The sequence below is a fragment of the Leguminivora glycinivorella genome, chromosome 24 (genome assembly GCF_023078275.1).
Source record: "Leguminivora glycinivorella isolate SPB_JAAS2020 chromosome 24, LegGlyc_1.1, whole genome shotgun sequence".
NCBI classification, from domain to species: Eukaryota; Metazoa; Arthropoda; class Insecta; order Lepidoptera; family Tortricidae; genus Leguminivora; species Leguminivora glycinivorella.
The window spans coordinates 2397808-2415674 of record NC_062994.1 but is presented as its reverse complement, the minus strand read 5'-3'; the positions used below and the strand labels follow the sequence as shown (position 1 = coordinate 2415674).

The window sequence follows — 17867 nt, the reverse complement described above, 5'->3', positions numbered from 1 at the left end:
TCCCATTAAAATGCGACCGCCTAAGACCGCGCTTACACTCCACCACACATAGATGGCGCCACAAAAAAAATGTCTTGTAGCTTTCGGTTATACTTGTAGATGGCGTTAAGTGTCACTTTTCACATAGATTTACGGCTCGGAATTGACACTTAATGCCAATCTACAAATAATCGGTGGCAACAAGGCATTTTTTGTGGCGCCATCTATCTGTGGTGGAGTGTAAGGGCGTTCGTAGGCGGTCGCATTTTAATGTATGGGATGGTATGATCTTGTTATATTTAATTTATGGTTAGACTGAGCGATTTTGACAAACCTGATAGTCTGTTTGGAAAAAAGAAGAATTGTGGAACATATTCAACTCCATAAATTTCACGACTCTTCACTTTCAGAACAGACTCTAGTGCTCATTTGTTTTTTTGGACTTTATTGTCTTTTTGTAAATTCATTATACGCGATATAATCCGTTTCCATAGTTTTATTTGTGTAAATTTTATTATTTTATTGTGTAGCAGTTTCTAATAGCATTGTACCTAATACTGGCGACAGAAAATTGCAGTAATACTTCTTATAGACAAACTGATCATTTTTGAATTTTTAGATATTAAAAAAAAGAAGTGTAAATCATAGAACAACCATTGCATTTATTATAATTTATGTGATTTTAGCATATTTTTTTTCACAATGAAACTTAAGTTATTGTCCAAATGGTGATTACAATAGTACATTACGATACAAGTGCGAAAAAAAGGAAGTTCGAAACGAGTGGTGATAAATTAAAACACGACCGAAGGGAGTGTTTTAAATCGACACGAGTTACGAATTTCCTTTTCGCACGTGTATCGTACGTTTTTCAGTACAGATGAGCCTCCGAAGTTTCGACCTCGCATATAATGAACCACTTCTCGCACTAGTGCGTAAAAAAAACACCATCTGTACTGAAAAATATATTAGACGATGGGCGTGCGCAAGTATATATTAATGTGATTAAAAGTACATATTTGCCAGTACTACACATATTTACTACATTTTTTATATTAATTTTGTTACTTCATATTTTAAATATACATATATCTGCAATCTGCATGGTGATGGTATTATATTTAATATGTATAATAAAAAAAAACAAGGCTGTTTGTAAATATGTTTTATTTAATTAATAATATGGAACTTACATAGATATAATAAAGATATACTATGTTTCTTTTTTTTTCATTTCAGCAGTGACCATTTCAGTTGCTCCTTTGCTGATTGTAAGACCTGGAAAAATAATAATATTAAAAATTTATAACTCTTTGGAAGAGAATATCCATATTAATATTATAAATGGGAAAGTGTGTGTGTCTGTTTGTCCGTCTTTCACGGCGAAACGAAGCGACGAATTGATGTGATATTTTAAGTGTAGATAGTTGAAGGGATGGAGAGTGACATGGGCTACATTCTGTCTCTTTCTTACCCCCTACTCCCCTAAAATAGGGGGTGGAAATTTGTATGGAGGATTCCGCAATTTTCGAATTTTACGCGAGCGAAACTGCGGGCAAAAACCAGTAAATAATATTTGGCAAAAATATTTTTTTCTACTCCCGAACTGTTATTCGTCATTTACAGGGTCGCGCATAGATCTTTAAAACCCTACATAAAAGTCTATTCCTCAAAGCCAGCGCCCGCCGGCTTTCCGCGCATGCGCGCAGTAACGAAAAAACTAAAAACGCATGTATGTATGATTGTATGTATGTATGTTATTCATGAAAAGTATTACAAACTAAGTGCATGGTCGTAGAAAAAGTATTGTATGCAACGGTGTTTAACTGAGTCAAAAAATACCTACTCGTGGCGTCTAAATAACTCCAATTGCTAATTCGAGTCCAAAAAAACTACTACGATGTTGCCACTGCAATAAAATGTTTGTAAAATAGTATAATCCTTTTTTATAAAAACACACGCCAAGATAAATTATTATTTATTTCAATCCTTTGATTTATATATTTAATAGTCTTTTATTATTTTCCGTGATTTTTAGTTGTAAAGTTGGTATTGCGCTTGTATCACTTCAGGTATCAATAACATGAAAAGTATTTTGACAGTGACATAAGTGACATTGACAGCTGTGACATTGACGTATCTGTCGTAGTTTTTTTGGACTCGAATTAGCAATTGGAGTATAGTCTTTTTTGACCTCCTTTAAACGCCTGTTGCATAAGATACTATTTTCTAACGCGTGGATTACATTTTATTATCTTTATCTCTGAAATTGTAAAAATACACCGATACACACCATAAAACTTCAGATACTGTCAGTTTATGATAAAGATAACATTGATAAAATAGAACCAGTTTACCAGAGTATTGCTGACGAACGCTACACTTACTTTTTCGTCGATATTGACTTGATATAAGGGCATTTCCAGAAATTGGGATCCAAAATTAGCGACGGTTGTTAGGGCATTTACAGAATTTGAGTCCCCCCAATTAGCGTGAGTTGTTAATAAAAATTAACGTTTTGTGACAGTTAAAAATAAAATTTGTCTAAAACCAACTTGTTTCATGTTTTAAATGTAGTTTATGTAAAAGCAATATTTTTATTGAAATTTCATGCTTAATTGTCGTCACAAAACTGTCTCAATTTAAGTAGTAGTTTTTATTTTAAGTATATATATCATCGCTTAGCACCCATAGTACAAGCTTTGCTTAGTTTGGGGCTAAGTTGATCTGTGTAAGGTGTCGCCAATACATTTTTTTTTTGAAACTGCCCTTGAATCCATTACATTTTTTGTGAATTATGATTAGATTAGCCTGGTAAAGACATTTATTAGTGTAGGCATCAAATTTGAAACATCACCAAGAAAATGGACATATAAGTGGGTGAATCAACTTGTTGTTGTCATGGTTACGATCCCCTGAGTCACGCTGGTTTTATGCAAAATTTGCTACTGAAATTATGCAAGCATACATGTAGTCCATGTTTGTAGGTGGCAAATTAAGGAAAGGGCTTGTTTACACCAGAAAACCGGCCAAGAGCGTGTCGGGCCACGCTCAGTGTAGGGTTTCGTAATTTTCCGTATTTTTATCAAAAACTACTAAACCTATCGAGATCAAAACAATTTTCCTAGAAAGTCTTTATGAAGTTCTACTTTTGTGATTTTTTTCATATTTTTTAAACATATGGTTCAAAAGTTAGAGGGGGGGGACACTTTTTTTTCCTTTAGGAGCGAATATTTCCGAAAATATGAATATTATCAAAAAACGATTTTAGTAAACCCTTATTCATTTTTAAATACCTATCCAACAATATATCACACGTTAGGATTGCAATGAAAATAAAAAAGTCACTCCCCACTTTACGTGTGTGGGGGGGGGGGGGGGGTACCCTAATAAAACATTTTTTTCCACTTTTTATTTTTGCACTTTGTCGGCGTGATTGATATACATATTGGTACCAAATTTCAGCTTTCTAGTGCTAACGGTCACTGAGATTATCCGCGGACGGACGGACAGACAGACATGGCGAAACTATAAGGGTTCCTAGTTGACTACGGAACCCTAAAAATGCATGTTCGCATAGTTTAAGTAGCATAATTTTGCATAAAACCAGCGTGACTCAGGGGACCGTAACCATGACAATAACAGGCAAGAAAAAGTTGATTCACCTAAGTACTTATGTTGAATAAACACTCTTGCATTTACAAAATCACTCTCAAGTCGGAAAAAAAAATAAAATAAAAATAATAGTTAACAAAATCTATATTTAAATATTATTACAAAGCTAATAACAATAAATAAATATTATAGCCATTCCGTTGTGATTACTAGTTATCATTCATTATCTTGTAGAGTATCTGAAACGGGTAATATAAAGCATAAATATAATAAAATATAAATACTTAATATAAATAAAGATTGTTCGCGAATTACGAGGCACACAGTGCGTTTTCACATTATCCGATCCGATATCGGATGTAGGACCGATATGCTATACATTAAATATTGCGAGACACCGTACACAGATCAACCTAGCCCCAAACTAAGTAAAGTTTGTACTATGGCTGCTAGGCGACGATATACATACTTATATACATAGAAAACATCCATGACAGGAACAAATATCTGTGTTCATCACACAAATAAATGCCCTTACCGGGATTCGAACGGGACCGCGGCTTAGCAGGCAGGGTCACTACCGACTACGCCAGACCGGTCGCCATAATTATACATTATATACATTACAGGCGCCATCTTGGATTTTTCCATTGAAATCCTTCCGACACCCGATATCGGATCGGATAATGTGAAAACGCACTCACAGGTGACAGATGGCGAGACCTTATTAGTCCATTGCACAGATAAAGAATTTCATACGTGAAAGCGAGAAGATGTTTTTTTTCTCTCTCTTACATAATGAATGACAGTGACATGCCTAGACACTTGCACAGGCGCCGCCTGGCGGCATAAAATGTAAGTGTGCCTCCTTATTGGTAAAATAAAGTGCCCATGTTGTCAAGTTTTGGATTACCAAAATTAAATAGGATAAATAGGATAAGCGCGCCACGTTGCGGAATTCCATTAGAACTATTTTATTCATACTATACTGAACTTAACACAGCAAAAGGGAATGTACACTGAGAGAAATTGGCATTGTGAATTTAACAAGTTCGACTTGTTGCGGTTTATCCGTTTGAATCAGCCAAACGTATGTTTAAAACAATATGTGTCAGGTTGTTTTTATAAAATCGACTTGTTGATTCAAATATATTGCCGATTCAAATGACAAGTAGCTTGTTGTTTGAACCAAAATCAAAATCAAAATCAAAATAATTTATTCAGCAAATAGGCCACAGGGGCACTTTTACACGTCACATGTACATAGGTATTTAAAAAAATATTTAAAATTGAGTTGAAATTACAATTGATACTATTATATACTAATTCTAAGTTCTAACTAAAGTTAACTCTATACAATTAATTAGAGATGTAGAAGGTCTCTAAATGTCGAATTACAACCAAGAACTACACTAAATTTTAATATAAAAAGTACAAATACAAAAAAAAAAGTCTAAAATTACTTTAGAGGTGACCAAAGAGCACGTAGGCGCTATTTTAACCAAAAAACTTGTTGAACGAACATGAAAACTGGTTGTATTTTCTCTCAGTATAGAAGTTTCTAATGGGGTGGCAACGCGCATGTGACACTCTTTGAGTTGCAGGCGTCCATAGGTTACGGTGACCGCTTTACATCAGGCGGGCCGTATGCTTGTTTGCCACCGACGTAGTATTAAAAAAAAACTGCCACTGCATACATTAGAATAACAGCGCCCTCCTGACAATCCATACTAATATTATAAATGGGAAAGTGTGTCTGTTTGTTTGTCCGTCTTTCACGGCAAAACCACATCTCGGACACTGGCAATCAAATATATGAAAGAGGCGCGTTCCTAGCACACAGTCTAAGCCCGTGTAGGTGAACGCGTACTATGCTTGTATGAGTGAGATATGACAGGTCGACTGTTCGCATTTTTGACAGGCGGTAACTGTGAGGTAACCGAGAGGGGGTGGGCGGCACTTTCAGCGGGGAGCGGGAGTGGCCATACTGTACGATAGTACTCTTTATTATACTGTGGCAAAACGGAGCGACGAATTGACGTGATTTTTTAAATGGAGATAGTTGAAGGGATGGAGAGTGGCATAGGCTACTTTTTGTCTCTTTCTAATAACGCGAGCAAAGCAGGCAAAAGCTAGTATTAAAATAAATTAAAAATATGTATTTAATTTTGACAATCCAATACAAAATATAATAGCATACTTTATTAAAACTGTTAGTGTACTTAAAAAATGTATAAAATATTAAGAATTAGGATTTGTTACGTGTAAAACCCTTTGTTACCCTCTAGTGTCACATGTTACCATAGATTAAATATAACAAAATCATACCATCCCATACATTAAAATGCGACCGCCTAAGACCGCGCTTACACTCCACCACACATAGATGGCGCCACAAAAAAAATGTCTTGTAGCTTTCGATTATACTTGTAGATGGCGTTAAGAGGCCTTATTCCTAAAGACGAGCGTTTTTTGCAAAATAGAACCTTTTTCATTCAAAATTATAAAGAAACTATAAATGATTATTAAAAAAATGATAATGTTTCTAAAAGTACATATCTTAAGCTAGAAAGTCAATTGGTACTTCTTTAAAATATGTCTTTTTATACTTCCGAAAAATCAGTTTTTTCGGAAGACGTTTTCAAATTTCGTAGTGGAATAGCTCGTTTAGAATCGTGATTGTGCTGTTAAAAATGTTATTTGGGGTAATAAATGATCACAATCCTATTTGTTATATCCTGTACGAGTTAGCTAATACTTTGACATTTTAAGATTTACTTGAAATGGTGGATAAATAACCTTCCGTATCCTCCCCATTTTTTCGATAAAAAGAGGTTTAAATTATGTATTTTTCCTGCGATTCCTGCATTTTTTGTAACTCTTAAATAATATTATCCTAAACTAGAACTTCTTATTGACCTATAAAAAAAAAATCATACATATAAGACATACCTTTCTGTCGATAGATATGTTTTTAAAACACCTCAAACTCGAATAAAAGACACTGTGCTAACGCGAGCCCGCTCAGTCTGCGCCGAGCGCTCGAAGACAACGGACCTGCGTTTGATCGTCCGGCGCACCTAGCTTTCGTAAGCAGCGCGATAGTTCCGAGAAGTGCCGTAAACTGCGACTAAACAAATCTTGATCCTTTTTACACCTTATGCAATTTTAGCATTCGACATGCTTTTCATATGATTTTGGATTTTAAGTTATACGTGAAGTTTGTTGAGAGTTTGAATTATTATTATATTTTGGGACCAGGATGAGGTTCTGGTTCTCATGATGATGGAGTCAGGCAGGAGATGTTCAACAGAACTGCTATTCTACTTATCATAACTCCACCATGTTTGGGCTCATTAGATTTGGGCTGATGGGCACCATCGATCTAGATGAGGTCCAAGGTCTCATGATGGAGTCAGGAGGTGGTCAACAGAACTGCTATTCTCCTCATCATAACCCCATCATATTTGGGCTCATTAGATTTGGGCTGACGAGCACCATCGAACTAGATGAGGTCCAAGGTCTCATGATGGAGTCAGGAGGTGGTCAACAGAACTGCTATTCTCCTCATCATAACCCCATCATGTTTGGGCTCATTAGATTTGGGCTGACGAGCACCATCGAACTAGATGAGGTCCAGGGTCTCATGATGGAGTCAGGAGGTGGTCAACAGAACTGCTATTCTCCTCATCATAACCCCATCATGTTTGGGCTCATTAGATTTGGGCTGACGAGCACCATCGAACTAGATGAGGTCCAAGGTCTCATGACGGGGTCAGGAGGTGGCCAACAGAACTGCTATTCTCCTCATCATAACCCCATCATGTTCGGGCTCATTAGATTTGGGCTGACGAGCACCATCGAACTAGATGAGGTCCAAGGTCTCATGATGGAGTCAGGAGGTGGTCAACAGAACTGCTATTCTCCTCATCATAACCCCATCATATTTGGGCTCATTAGATTTGGGCTGACGAGCACCATCGAACTAGATGAGGTCCAGGGTCTCATGATGGAGTCAGGAGGTGGCCAACAGAACTGCTATTCTCCTCATCATAACCCCATCATGTTCGGGCTCATTAGATTTGGGCTGACGAGCACCATCGAACTAGACGAGGTCCAAGTTCTCATGATGGAGTCAGGAGGTGGTCAACAGAACTGCTATTCTCCTCATCATAACCCCATCATGTTTGGGCTCATTATAAATATGTGGAAGGTCGTTAATAATAATAAATGTTTTATTAGGGTACCCCTACATGTAAAGAGGGGACAGATATTTTTTTTTTTATCTACTACTTTTTTTTATCTGTATTCATATACATTCAATAAATTTTTTTTTAATCGGTCCAGTAACAACGGAGATATCGAGGAACAAAGATAAAAAAATTAAAAAAATAAATAAACATACAGACGAATTGAGAACCTCGCCTCAAATCTCTCAGATTTGAGGCGACGGTTAAAAAGTGACACATCATGAGCAGTTCCAATGCACCAAATGTCACTGTTCTGGACGTAAGTGCATGCTGTTCTTATAAAAATATGAAAGTCACTATAACTGTGATAATTTCCGAAAATATTAATATTATCAAAAAACGATCTTAGTAAACCCTTAGACTTATATTGACCGGGATATAGACCGTGATTACCTTTTTGATTTTTGTCGAGCTCCCGATATTTCGACGCAGTTGCATGCATCATGATCACGGAAAACTGACGAAGGCGGGTGGATGTTAAAGTTGTATAGACAGCGCGCGATCTACCCTCCTTCGCGCGCGTTTGCTGCGTTCACTTTCAGCGTTACCACTGGTCGCGTTCACACTCGATGGTCTGTCCAAACACACTACACTCACAGTGTCACTACGTTTGTTCAATTCTGACTTCACCGGCCAAAGAAGCCATTCAGAGAAGCCATTGAGATTCACAAATATAAAAATTTCAATCATGGCTTCAAACTATCTAATGTATGGAATCCAGTGATTTGTTTGTGTACAAAACCGGTGAAGTCAGAATTGAACAAACGTAGTGACACTGTGAGTGTAGTGTGTTTGGACAGACCATCGAGTGTGAACGCGACCAGTGGTAACGCTGAAAGTGAACGCAGCCGACGCGCGCGAAGGAGGGTAGATCGCGCGCTGTCTATACAACTTTAACATCCACCCGCCTTCGTCAGTTTTCCGTGATCATGATGCATGCAACTGCGTCGAAATATCGGGAGCTCGACAAAAATCAAAAAGGTAATCACGGTCTATATCCCGGTCAATATAAGTCTAATGAAAATAACCGTGAATCATTCAAAACTCTTAGTAAACCCTTATTCATTTTTAAATACCTATCCAAAAATATATCACACGTTGGGGTTGGAATGAAAAAAAAATCAGCCCCCACTTTACATGTAGGGGGGGGGGGGGGGGTACCCTAATAAAACATTTTTTTCCATTTTTTATTTTTGCACTTTGTTGACGTGATTGATATACATATTGTTACTAAATTTCAGCTTTCTAGTGCTTACGGCTACTGAGATTATCCGCGGACGGACGGACGGACGGACGAACGGACGGACGGATGGACAGACAGACATGGCGAAACTATAAGAGTTCCTAGTTTACTACGGAACCCTAAAAAACAGAAATCACTAATAAACTATTCTCTAATTTCAAGTTCCTAACTAAAATTTTCCTAATAAAAAAAAAACAAATTGATCCCGCTACAAACTTTCACCCCCTTTTTCCCTCTACTAGGGGTGTAAATTTTCATAATCGATTCTTATCTCTTCGAAATTTTGTTAATGCAATCTACACAAATTTCGACTTTCTAGCTTTCGTAGTTTCGGCTCAGCGGTGTTGGTTGTTGAATCAATCAATTAGGAAACCTGAATTTATATATGTACATGTAGACTAATACTATACTTTTACTACATTCATATACCTTATTTACTACTACCATACCATGAATATGAAATTAAATAAAGAGTCCCCATATAAAATTGAAAATTATGTTATTAGCAATTTAATTCAAAACTATCAAGATTATTCGTGTCTGCGTTGAAACGCGCGTTGAGTTGCCGGTGCTCGCGTACCGAGCGCCAACGCCATCTATCGATGGCCGTTTCGTGAAATTGATGAGCGCTCTAAGGAATAAGGGGTCTTAAGTGTCACTTTTGACATAGATTTACGGCTCGGAATTGACACTTAATGCCAATCTACAAATAATCGGTGGCAACAAGGCATTTTTTTGTGGCGCCATCTATGTGTGGTGGAGTGTAAGCGCGTTCGTAGGCGGTCGCATTTTAATGTATGGGATGGTATGATCTTGTTATATTTAATTTATGATGTTACATATTTGTTACAAATTAGTACTTTTAGGAACTTGGCCTTTTTTTCTGCTGTAGCAAAAAACTTAAGGGTTTTTAATACATGCATAAAAATGTTAACTACACATTACGTTAGTATGTCAGTCATTTTGAACAAACAAACTCGACTGTTTCCTCCTCAAAAAACTAAACCAATCATGATGAAATTTGAAAATCCATACTAATATTATAAATGGCAGTGTGTGTCTGTTTGTTTGTCCGTCCTTCACGGAAAAACGGAGCGACGAATTGGCGTGATTTTTTAAGTGGAGATAGTTGAAGGGATGGAGAGTGACATAGGCTACTTTTTGCCTCTTTTTACCCTCCACTTCCCTAAAATGGGGGGTGTACGTTTGTATGAAGCGTTCCGCAATTATCGAATTTAACGCGAGCGAAGCCGCGGGCAAAAGCTAGTACAAACATATTTTAAAAAGCTGACTAAACAAAGGAGGAAACAGTCGAATACGTTTGTATGAAAAACATAACACTCCTTTCCTTTTGCCTCTTAATACTACCAAAATTACACCAAGGTAGAGGCACATGCAAAGATTGAAAATAATGTAATTTCTAAAGTAAAGATTTTATTTTATTAGAATTTTAAAGTTCTTGGTAAATAATACCAAAGAGGATCGAGTATTATACGAAAATTATTGTCAATGTAAAATGTGTAATCACAGTGCATAGACTGCCATCTCTCGACACAGGCTTAAAACTTTTGAACCTCCGTTTTGACAATTTGGCCCATATTCTTATCTTGATATGTGTTAAATTGTCAAAATTAAATATTAATATTAGCGCCATCTAGCCGAGCGTACCCCAAAGGTGTGTCGCCATCTAGCTCACCGTACCTTTTTCTGTATGGTATTGAGGTACGTCTTTTTCTTAGACTTCATCTGTCTAGATGGAGTTATATAAGTCTTTGATAATACTTATTCTTAAAATAAGGTTTGACGTCATACTTCCAGTTTAGAATGGAGGTTTATACAGGGTGGCTAACAAATAAGTACGAAATAGTACATTACGATACAAGTGCGTAAAAAAGGAAGTTCGAATCGAGGGGCGATAAATTAAAACACGACCGAAGGGAGTGTTTTAAATCGACACGAGTTACGAATTTCCTTTTTGCACGTGTATCGTACGACGTTTTTCAGTACAGATGGCCCTCCGAAGTTTCGACCTGACATATAATGAACCACTTCTCGCACTAGTGCGTAAAAAAACGACCATCTGTACTGAAAAATTACTTAATCAAAGCGGCTAACAAATAAGTAAGAAAAACTAACAGGCAAGATGAAAAAACTAACTTAAATCTAACTTTAATACTTTATGGGTATTAGTATGCAATTAGTATGCAAGCTATACAGGGTGACTAATAAGTATGAAAAAAGTTATACAGGGTGACCAAAAAGTAATATAAAAAATAACTAACAGGCAAAAAGAAATGGGTTCAGATTAGACGTCAAACTTTCAGTTTTAAATGTGTGACTAACAAGTATGAAAAGTGTTATACAGGGTGACCAAAAAGTAAGTATGAAAAGTAACTAAGGAAGGTGTCAGTTCACCAGAAAAGGGTATTGACGTGTCGAATTACCTGCGCGACGGTTTGTTCGCCCAGAGGGACGTCTTCTGTGCGCAACGCAGCTCGACCGACTATAGATGTAGGATCTGCGTCCAGGATTACACTGAAAAATTATAAAATATGGTTTATAACTGATACCAGTACGTAAAGTAAATACAGGGCCGGTATGTATTTAATAGTAGTAGTAGTAAACTCTTTATTGTACAATTAACAAAAAACACAGTAAGTACAGTAAAGAACAGTACAAAGGCGAACTTATCCCTTTGAGGGATTTCTTCCAGTGAACCTTTGAGTGAATGAGAGGATAAAAAGAGATGAGGGTGACAAATGCAGCAACATGTACAACAAGGTACCAGAAAGACAAATAATTAAATAAATACACACATAATTTATGGGAATGAACAAATATTACATAAAAAAGGAATGGAGAAATTACACTAATAACCTAACCACAAAATTAAAATTTTGAAAAAACCCCCGACCGTGACATAGTGGACAGATTTTCATGAAACATAGCTAAGAACACTCCCGACTAACACAGCTTTCAAATGAAAAAAACTAAATCGAAATCGGTTCATCCGTTCGGGAGCTACGATGCCACAGACAGACACACACACAGACAGACAAACAGACAGACAGACAGACACGTCAAACTTATAACACCCCTTCGTTTTTGCGTCGGGGGTTAAAAATGGGAAAAGAACAATTGAGAATTTACAGACATTGAGACAGCGACAACACAAGTTGTGTTACACAACTCATAACCGATCGCTTAGATTAGCTAGCCACAGATTTTTCAATTTCGACTTGAGCGATGCAACCAACTGTGCTTCCCTGATCGAAGTAGGCAGCTCATTCCACAGTTTAAGAGGCCGTCAATATCAAAAAGTAGAAAATCGTAAAATTGGTAGTTTTCTACGTCCGGTTTTAGTTTCAGTATATACTTATTGATAAGAAAAGCACTTGTTTTAAACAGCGCGTATTCTTATCTACAAAATCAGTAGTTAACATCAAGGAAAAGTTACTCCCTGAATTAATTATGATTTTTTTCCTGACGCTAGTTTAAGAAATCCCGCAAATAGTGCTCACGTCTGAGTGAGCTGAGCTCAATTTTGTATACTTTAGGCTGCTAAAATTGATGTTGTCGCATTACTTATATCCTAAACTAAAAATTCAGTAGTTTACATGTGTGTTATCATGCTACTAAAATACAGTAAATGGAAGTTAAACGACATCAATATTTGTCTAAAAATACTTCGAATCAAATGGCAATTACTTCGAAAACCTTTTAGGCAAACAAAAGGCTTTCTTGATAATTATAAACTTTAAGTATGTGTATGCAAAATAGTGTGTAATACAAATCAGGAAACACTTAAAATTTTAGATACATACTTACTAAAAGTTGTAACTAAAATGCGGTCGGCCCCTGTCGGCATCTTCATACATTTGAATATGTACGACCGTGTTTTAGTTTTAAAATAATGTTATTTTATAAGCTAGATAACTGGACTACAGAATTATTACCTTTTCATATTTTTCCTTACAAAGAGAACGAATGAAATCAATGTTGAATATAAACTTTCGTAAATTTTCCATACAAACGTCAAAACTGCGAACAGATTCTATTGAGTCAGACGCCCGATCGGGCTCGTTCGAAGCAGACGTGTCGCCAAATTTGCTCCAATGACATTTGTTTTTGACACTGGAAATCATATACGGATACAAAAAGATTGCCAGTGCTATGAATGTATTCAAAAGTAATAAGGTAAATAAATATCGTCACGTCTAAAAGAGTCTCAGTTTAAAATCGTTTTTTTTTTGTGTTGTTTACTACCTATTATTGTTGAGAAATAAAAAAATATATGTAACTTTAATACAATGATAAGAAATATAGGTATTTTTTGTCTTCTAAACTTTATTAAAATGAAAGAGTTTTAAAATTAATTTTAACTCGTTGGACTTTATTTTCATTACACTGGTCACATTATTTAGTGTGTCAGTGTGTGTAACATTCTCTTTCGCGAAGAGACATTCAGTGTGGCGTATGAAAAAACTAACAGAACTAATCATTATAATTATATTCTATAAACGATTATTTACGTAAATGGCGAAATTATTAATTGTAATAATATATTATCTTATCACAAAATTGTTCTGTATGACTTACCTTCTTACGTTCAATATAATTTTTAAATGGTGTTTGCACACGGGGCACGTAACCTTAGATTCAGACAACTTTAACTAAATTTTGAAAATTATTATTTTAATGAAGAATTCTATATATGGCAACAATTTTACATGTAAACTGACTGTCAACCTCTGTTCATACATAACCTCAACCTTTGTCTCAGTGCATTTATAACGGATGTTATCACAGAACTAAATCAAGATAGAAGGAAAAAGTGTATCTACTTCGCGTGCGGAAAAGTTAAATAGCGAGCAACATTGTTCGCCGCGCAAGTCAGTCTGCTCCCGACCGCTGCCCGCGAGTGACATACAGTGAAAAATACAAAATGGGTCGGTATTCGATAATTAACTGTTCAAACACCACCAATAAAAGCAAGGGTGTTAAACAAAGTGTTTCCTATCATCGGTAAGTACCATTTGTCCTAAAATATTTTTTATTAAATAAAAAACACGATTTTCCTATTTTTATCATCAAAACATTAGCTGACGTACGGCCGTCAAACTAGTTTTCCATTGCGGCTTTAATTTGACGAGTCCGACTTGGCGTACGTTTAAAACAAGCGATATAAAAATAGGCTATTCAAACTGTCGAGACAAAGTGAAGGTAGATTTGTTATTTTGTCCGTCGAACTCACGTCGAACTTAAGAATAGTGGTGCACCACGGAACTATATCGTCATGTATGCTGCGATTTCCTTATTCGATTTAAATCGATTTTGCGAAGCAGTGGAAATTATAATTATGTTTTTATATTGTTATGAAACTATACATATAAAGTACGAGTGAAAAGTAAATTTAACTTTAAAATAGGTTACAGTTACGGTATTAACGTTGAATTTGTGGTCGGCAGAAAAACAAATACAAACATAATACGCTCTATATTTATTATGAATAAAAATAACTCTAAAAATGTGTTAATGGTTAATTATATTTATATATTACTAAAAGTTGTAACAAATAACATGAGGATAATGCTGTGAGTACATGGTCGATTTTCTTAAAAATATTACGAAATATTAACTAGTATTAATACCTACCTACTAAAATCTTTGTTCCTGGCCTTAGGCAAATTATATACCTACTAGTGAATTGTTTGTCATCACACGAATACAGGTATATACTTACTTCATTTCACAACGAAGATGAACATCCGATATTTTTAACTTCGGCGGGCATCCCGCACGCAACCTTCGATCGAATGGGTTACGCGGCGACAACGTTCCCATCACTAAAGTACACTCGTGACGTCATAGGCTCGACACAAAACGTTACACGCTCGGTTTCGCTGTTAATCGCCGAGCATTTTCCTTCTATCTTGATTTAGTTCTGTGGATGTTATAATGGCTAAACCGATCAGGAACAGTGAATTATTTTAATTCATTCGGAAAAGGGTTTAACCATTTATAATTAGAATAAACGAAGCACTGTTTTTTACACCAGAGTTGTTTTGATTTTATAGGTGTTTGCACAAATTTATTTTGAAAAATAATCGGAGTCAATTCGTGTGAGATGGTAACACTAAATTGACACTGTCCGCAATCTAAACACGCGGCAGCGTGTCAAGCCAAGTTCAAGTAACCGAACTGGCAGACAACATCGTGTGTAATATTACACGAACTATTTGGAGCCTCTATGGGCGTCCTCACAACAAAAACTATTTCACATAAACGTCTTAAATTTGGCTCTTATATTGATATCTGTGACATACATATTATGTGCCTGTCGTGATTGTTTCACCGGATGGTCTGATCGGAAGATTAGACCATTTCGTTGGATCTCCTTCTTGTTTATGTCTTATTATTTGTAACGTTTATTTTGTGTGTGTGTTAACGAATACATTAATTATATTCTATTCTATTCTATTATAAAAGTTATAAGAAATGATATTTTATGTCATCAATTGTCATAAAACATTTTGAGGACTGCCATTGAACTTGGCACCCGTTTAGATCTCACTGCTTTTGTCGTTGACGCCAACAACCAAGGCATATATAATATTGAACTTGGCTCATATTTCCCTTTTTTGGTTTTGATGGGATTTTAACGTTACAACTGATCTTCAGTGAAACTATAGACCTGTCTTAAGTTCCTCTCACTTAGGTCACTGACCTCTTCCAGTAAATTGCGGTAGTGTGCGAAAAGTATGTTGGTGAGTGTGACGTGCGTTAGTGTGTGTAAATGGGGTAATTTGACAGATACTGAATTTTTACCCATCGTGACGGGCTCTTAACCGCACGCACCACGAACGACTTGTTGTAACCACGGGATTTATGAGGAGGGATGGCAAGCGATAAATTAGCGCTGGAACGCAGACGGTGGTTACTGCCTTTGCCTGTATTTATCTATTTAAGTATGTATTTTGTCGCTTAGCACTCATAGTACAAGCTTTGATTAGTTTGGGGTAGGGTTGCAAAAAAACGGTTTTTTTCTGGCTTGAAAAAAAAAACATGAAAAAAAACCGTGAAAAACAACAGTTTTTTTTCTGGAGTATGTTTTTTTTTCTAAAGTACGAAATCTCAAAAGTTGCAAAGTAGTTAATACTTCTATACGGGTTTTTAGACTTAATGTTAACTATTAAACGAATTTAATCAAATAACTTTAATTTCTGGTCTTATAAAAGTAACATTTACGAAATCTGTAGTTGGTAGTTATCACTATTTACTGTTGGCAACACCACCGCTACACGCAGCATCGGGGATTCCCCAATAAACGTTTGTATACTGAATGTTAATTGAATTAAAATGTACGTTATTGTTATTGAAACACGTTACAACTCACGAAAAACCGTTATTGTCGTATTATTTGTTCATCTGAAAAAAAAAACATATTTAGAAAAAAAACCATGGTGCTCGGTTTTTTTTCATGTTTTTTTTTCACAATTCTGAAAAAAAAAACATTTGGTTTTTTTTTCTATTTACAACCCTAGTTTGGGGCTAAGTAATCTGTGTAAGGTATCCCCAATATTTATTTATTTATTATTATTTTATTTATTTGCCTGTGTGGTGACGGGTTAAGAATTTCACCACCCCCTTTCTTCCCGTGGGTGTCGTAGAAGTCGACTGTGGGATATGGGTTAAATTGTGGCGTAGGGTGAGGCTGGCAACCTGTCACTGCAATGTCAGTTTCGTTTTCTTTCAACCCCTTATTTGCCAAGAGTGGCACTGAAACTTGAGTAGTTTCATGTGCTCTGCCTGGGCCATTTTTTTTCAAAGTTGTCCACCCCGTTTTTGGCTTGTCCCATACTTTTGATATAATATTTAGAGTATATAAAGAGTCTAAACTATTGAAGACTATTTTTTATTCGAATCCAAATTTAGTTGACAGCAATTTACAATATTCATTTCAAGTTTTATTATAAGTATGTATTTAATAAAAAATATAATGTTATAAAAAATGGGCTATTTTTTGCTGTCCCACGTCAAATATCGTTTTTGTTATGGATTTTATTCTGTAACTAATTGTACTAAATACTGATGACGGCATAATTTGAAAAAAATGAGTTATACGCTATTATTTTATAAAATATATCATGTTATTAAATAAGCGTACTATTTAAAATTAAGTGTAATTTGCCGAGACGGAATCTGGTATTTGAGGAATTTTCCATTCCGAAACCGCAAAATGACTGTTAAAATTAAAGTAAAATTCCTATTATTTGGTAGCATTTTATTCAGCTTGGCAACATTAATTTAAAACTATACAATACCGTCATCTTGCATTTGCCAGTTGCCGCCAAACATGCATTAATTAAAGTAGCTCGTACTCAGGGGTAACATTTTCTCATTCCAGCATCCGAAACCAAATTTGCTGGTAAATAAGTAATATACAACCTTTTAACATCGATTCCTAAAACAAATCACTAATATTGAAACCAGATAAGCCAATTAAAAGCAATAGTAGAGCGGCGAGAGGGTCTCGGGAAAAGTTGATGTGACTGGAGAGTATACTGCTGACAAGTGGTATCGTTGTGATCGGTACACTTTACTGAGTACGAAATAATGACTTGTCACTTTCTCAGACTGTGGGGGGGTTAACTATGACGTCACAAAGATCGCGGTCCCGGGTTTAATTTTTTTGCCAATTTGTCTAGAACCCCTTATCCAATTTTGAAAAATGAGGTGTCGATTGAAAGCGTATAACATGCTGATTAAGATTTATTATA

The 17867-nt window shown here is 35.9% G+C and overlaps 1 protein-coding gene across 1 annotated transcript in view; it reads right to left on the bottom strand.

Annotated features, from left to right (window-relative positions):
• Positions 1 to 1129: 1129 nt before the first annotated feature.
• The window catches only part of LOC125238809 (coatomer subunit zeta-1), a 30762-nt gene continuing 14024 nt past the window's right edge, over positions 1130 to 17867 (bottom strand). Inside the window, exons 5-6 of the mRNA XM_048146253.1 lie at positions 11532 to 11622; positions 1130 to 1257 (exon numbers count right to left, since the gene is read on the bottom strand). Of these exons, the coding sequence (XP_048002210.1) occupies positions 1210 to 1257; positions 11532 to 11622 (139 nt within the window). The 3' untranslated portion in view covers positions 1130 to 1209. The remainder of the gene's footprint in view (positions 1258 to 11531; positions 11623 to 17867) is intronic.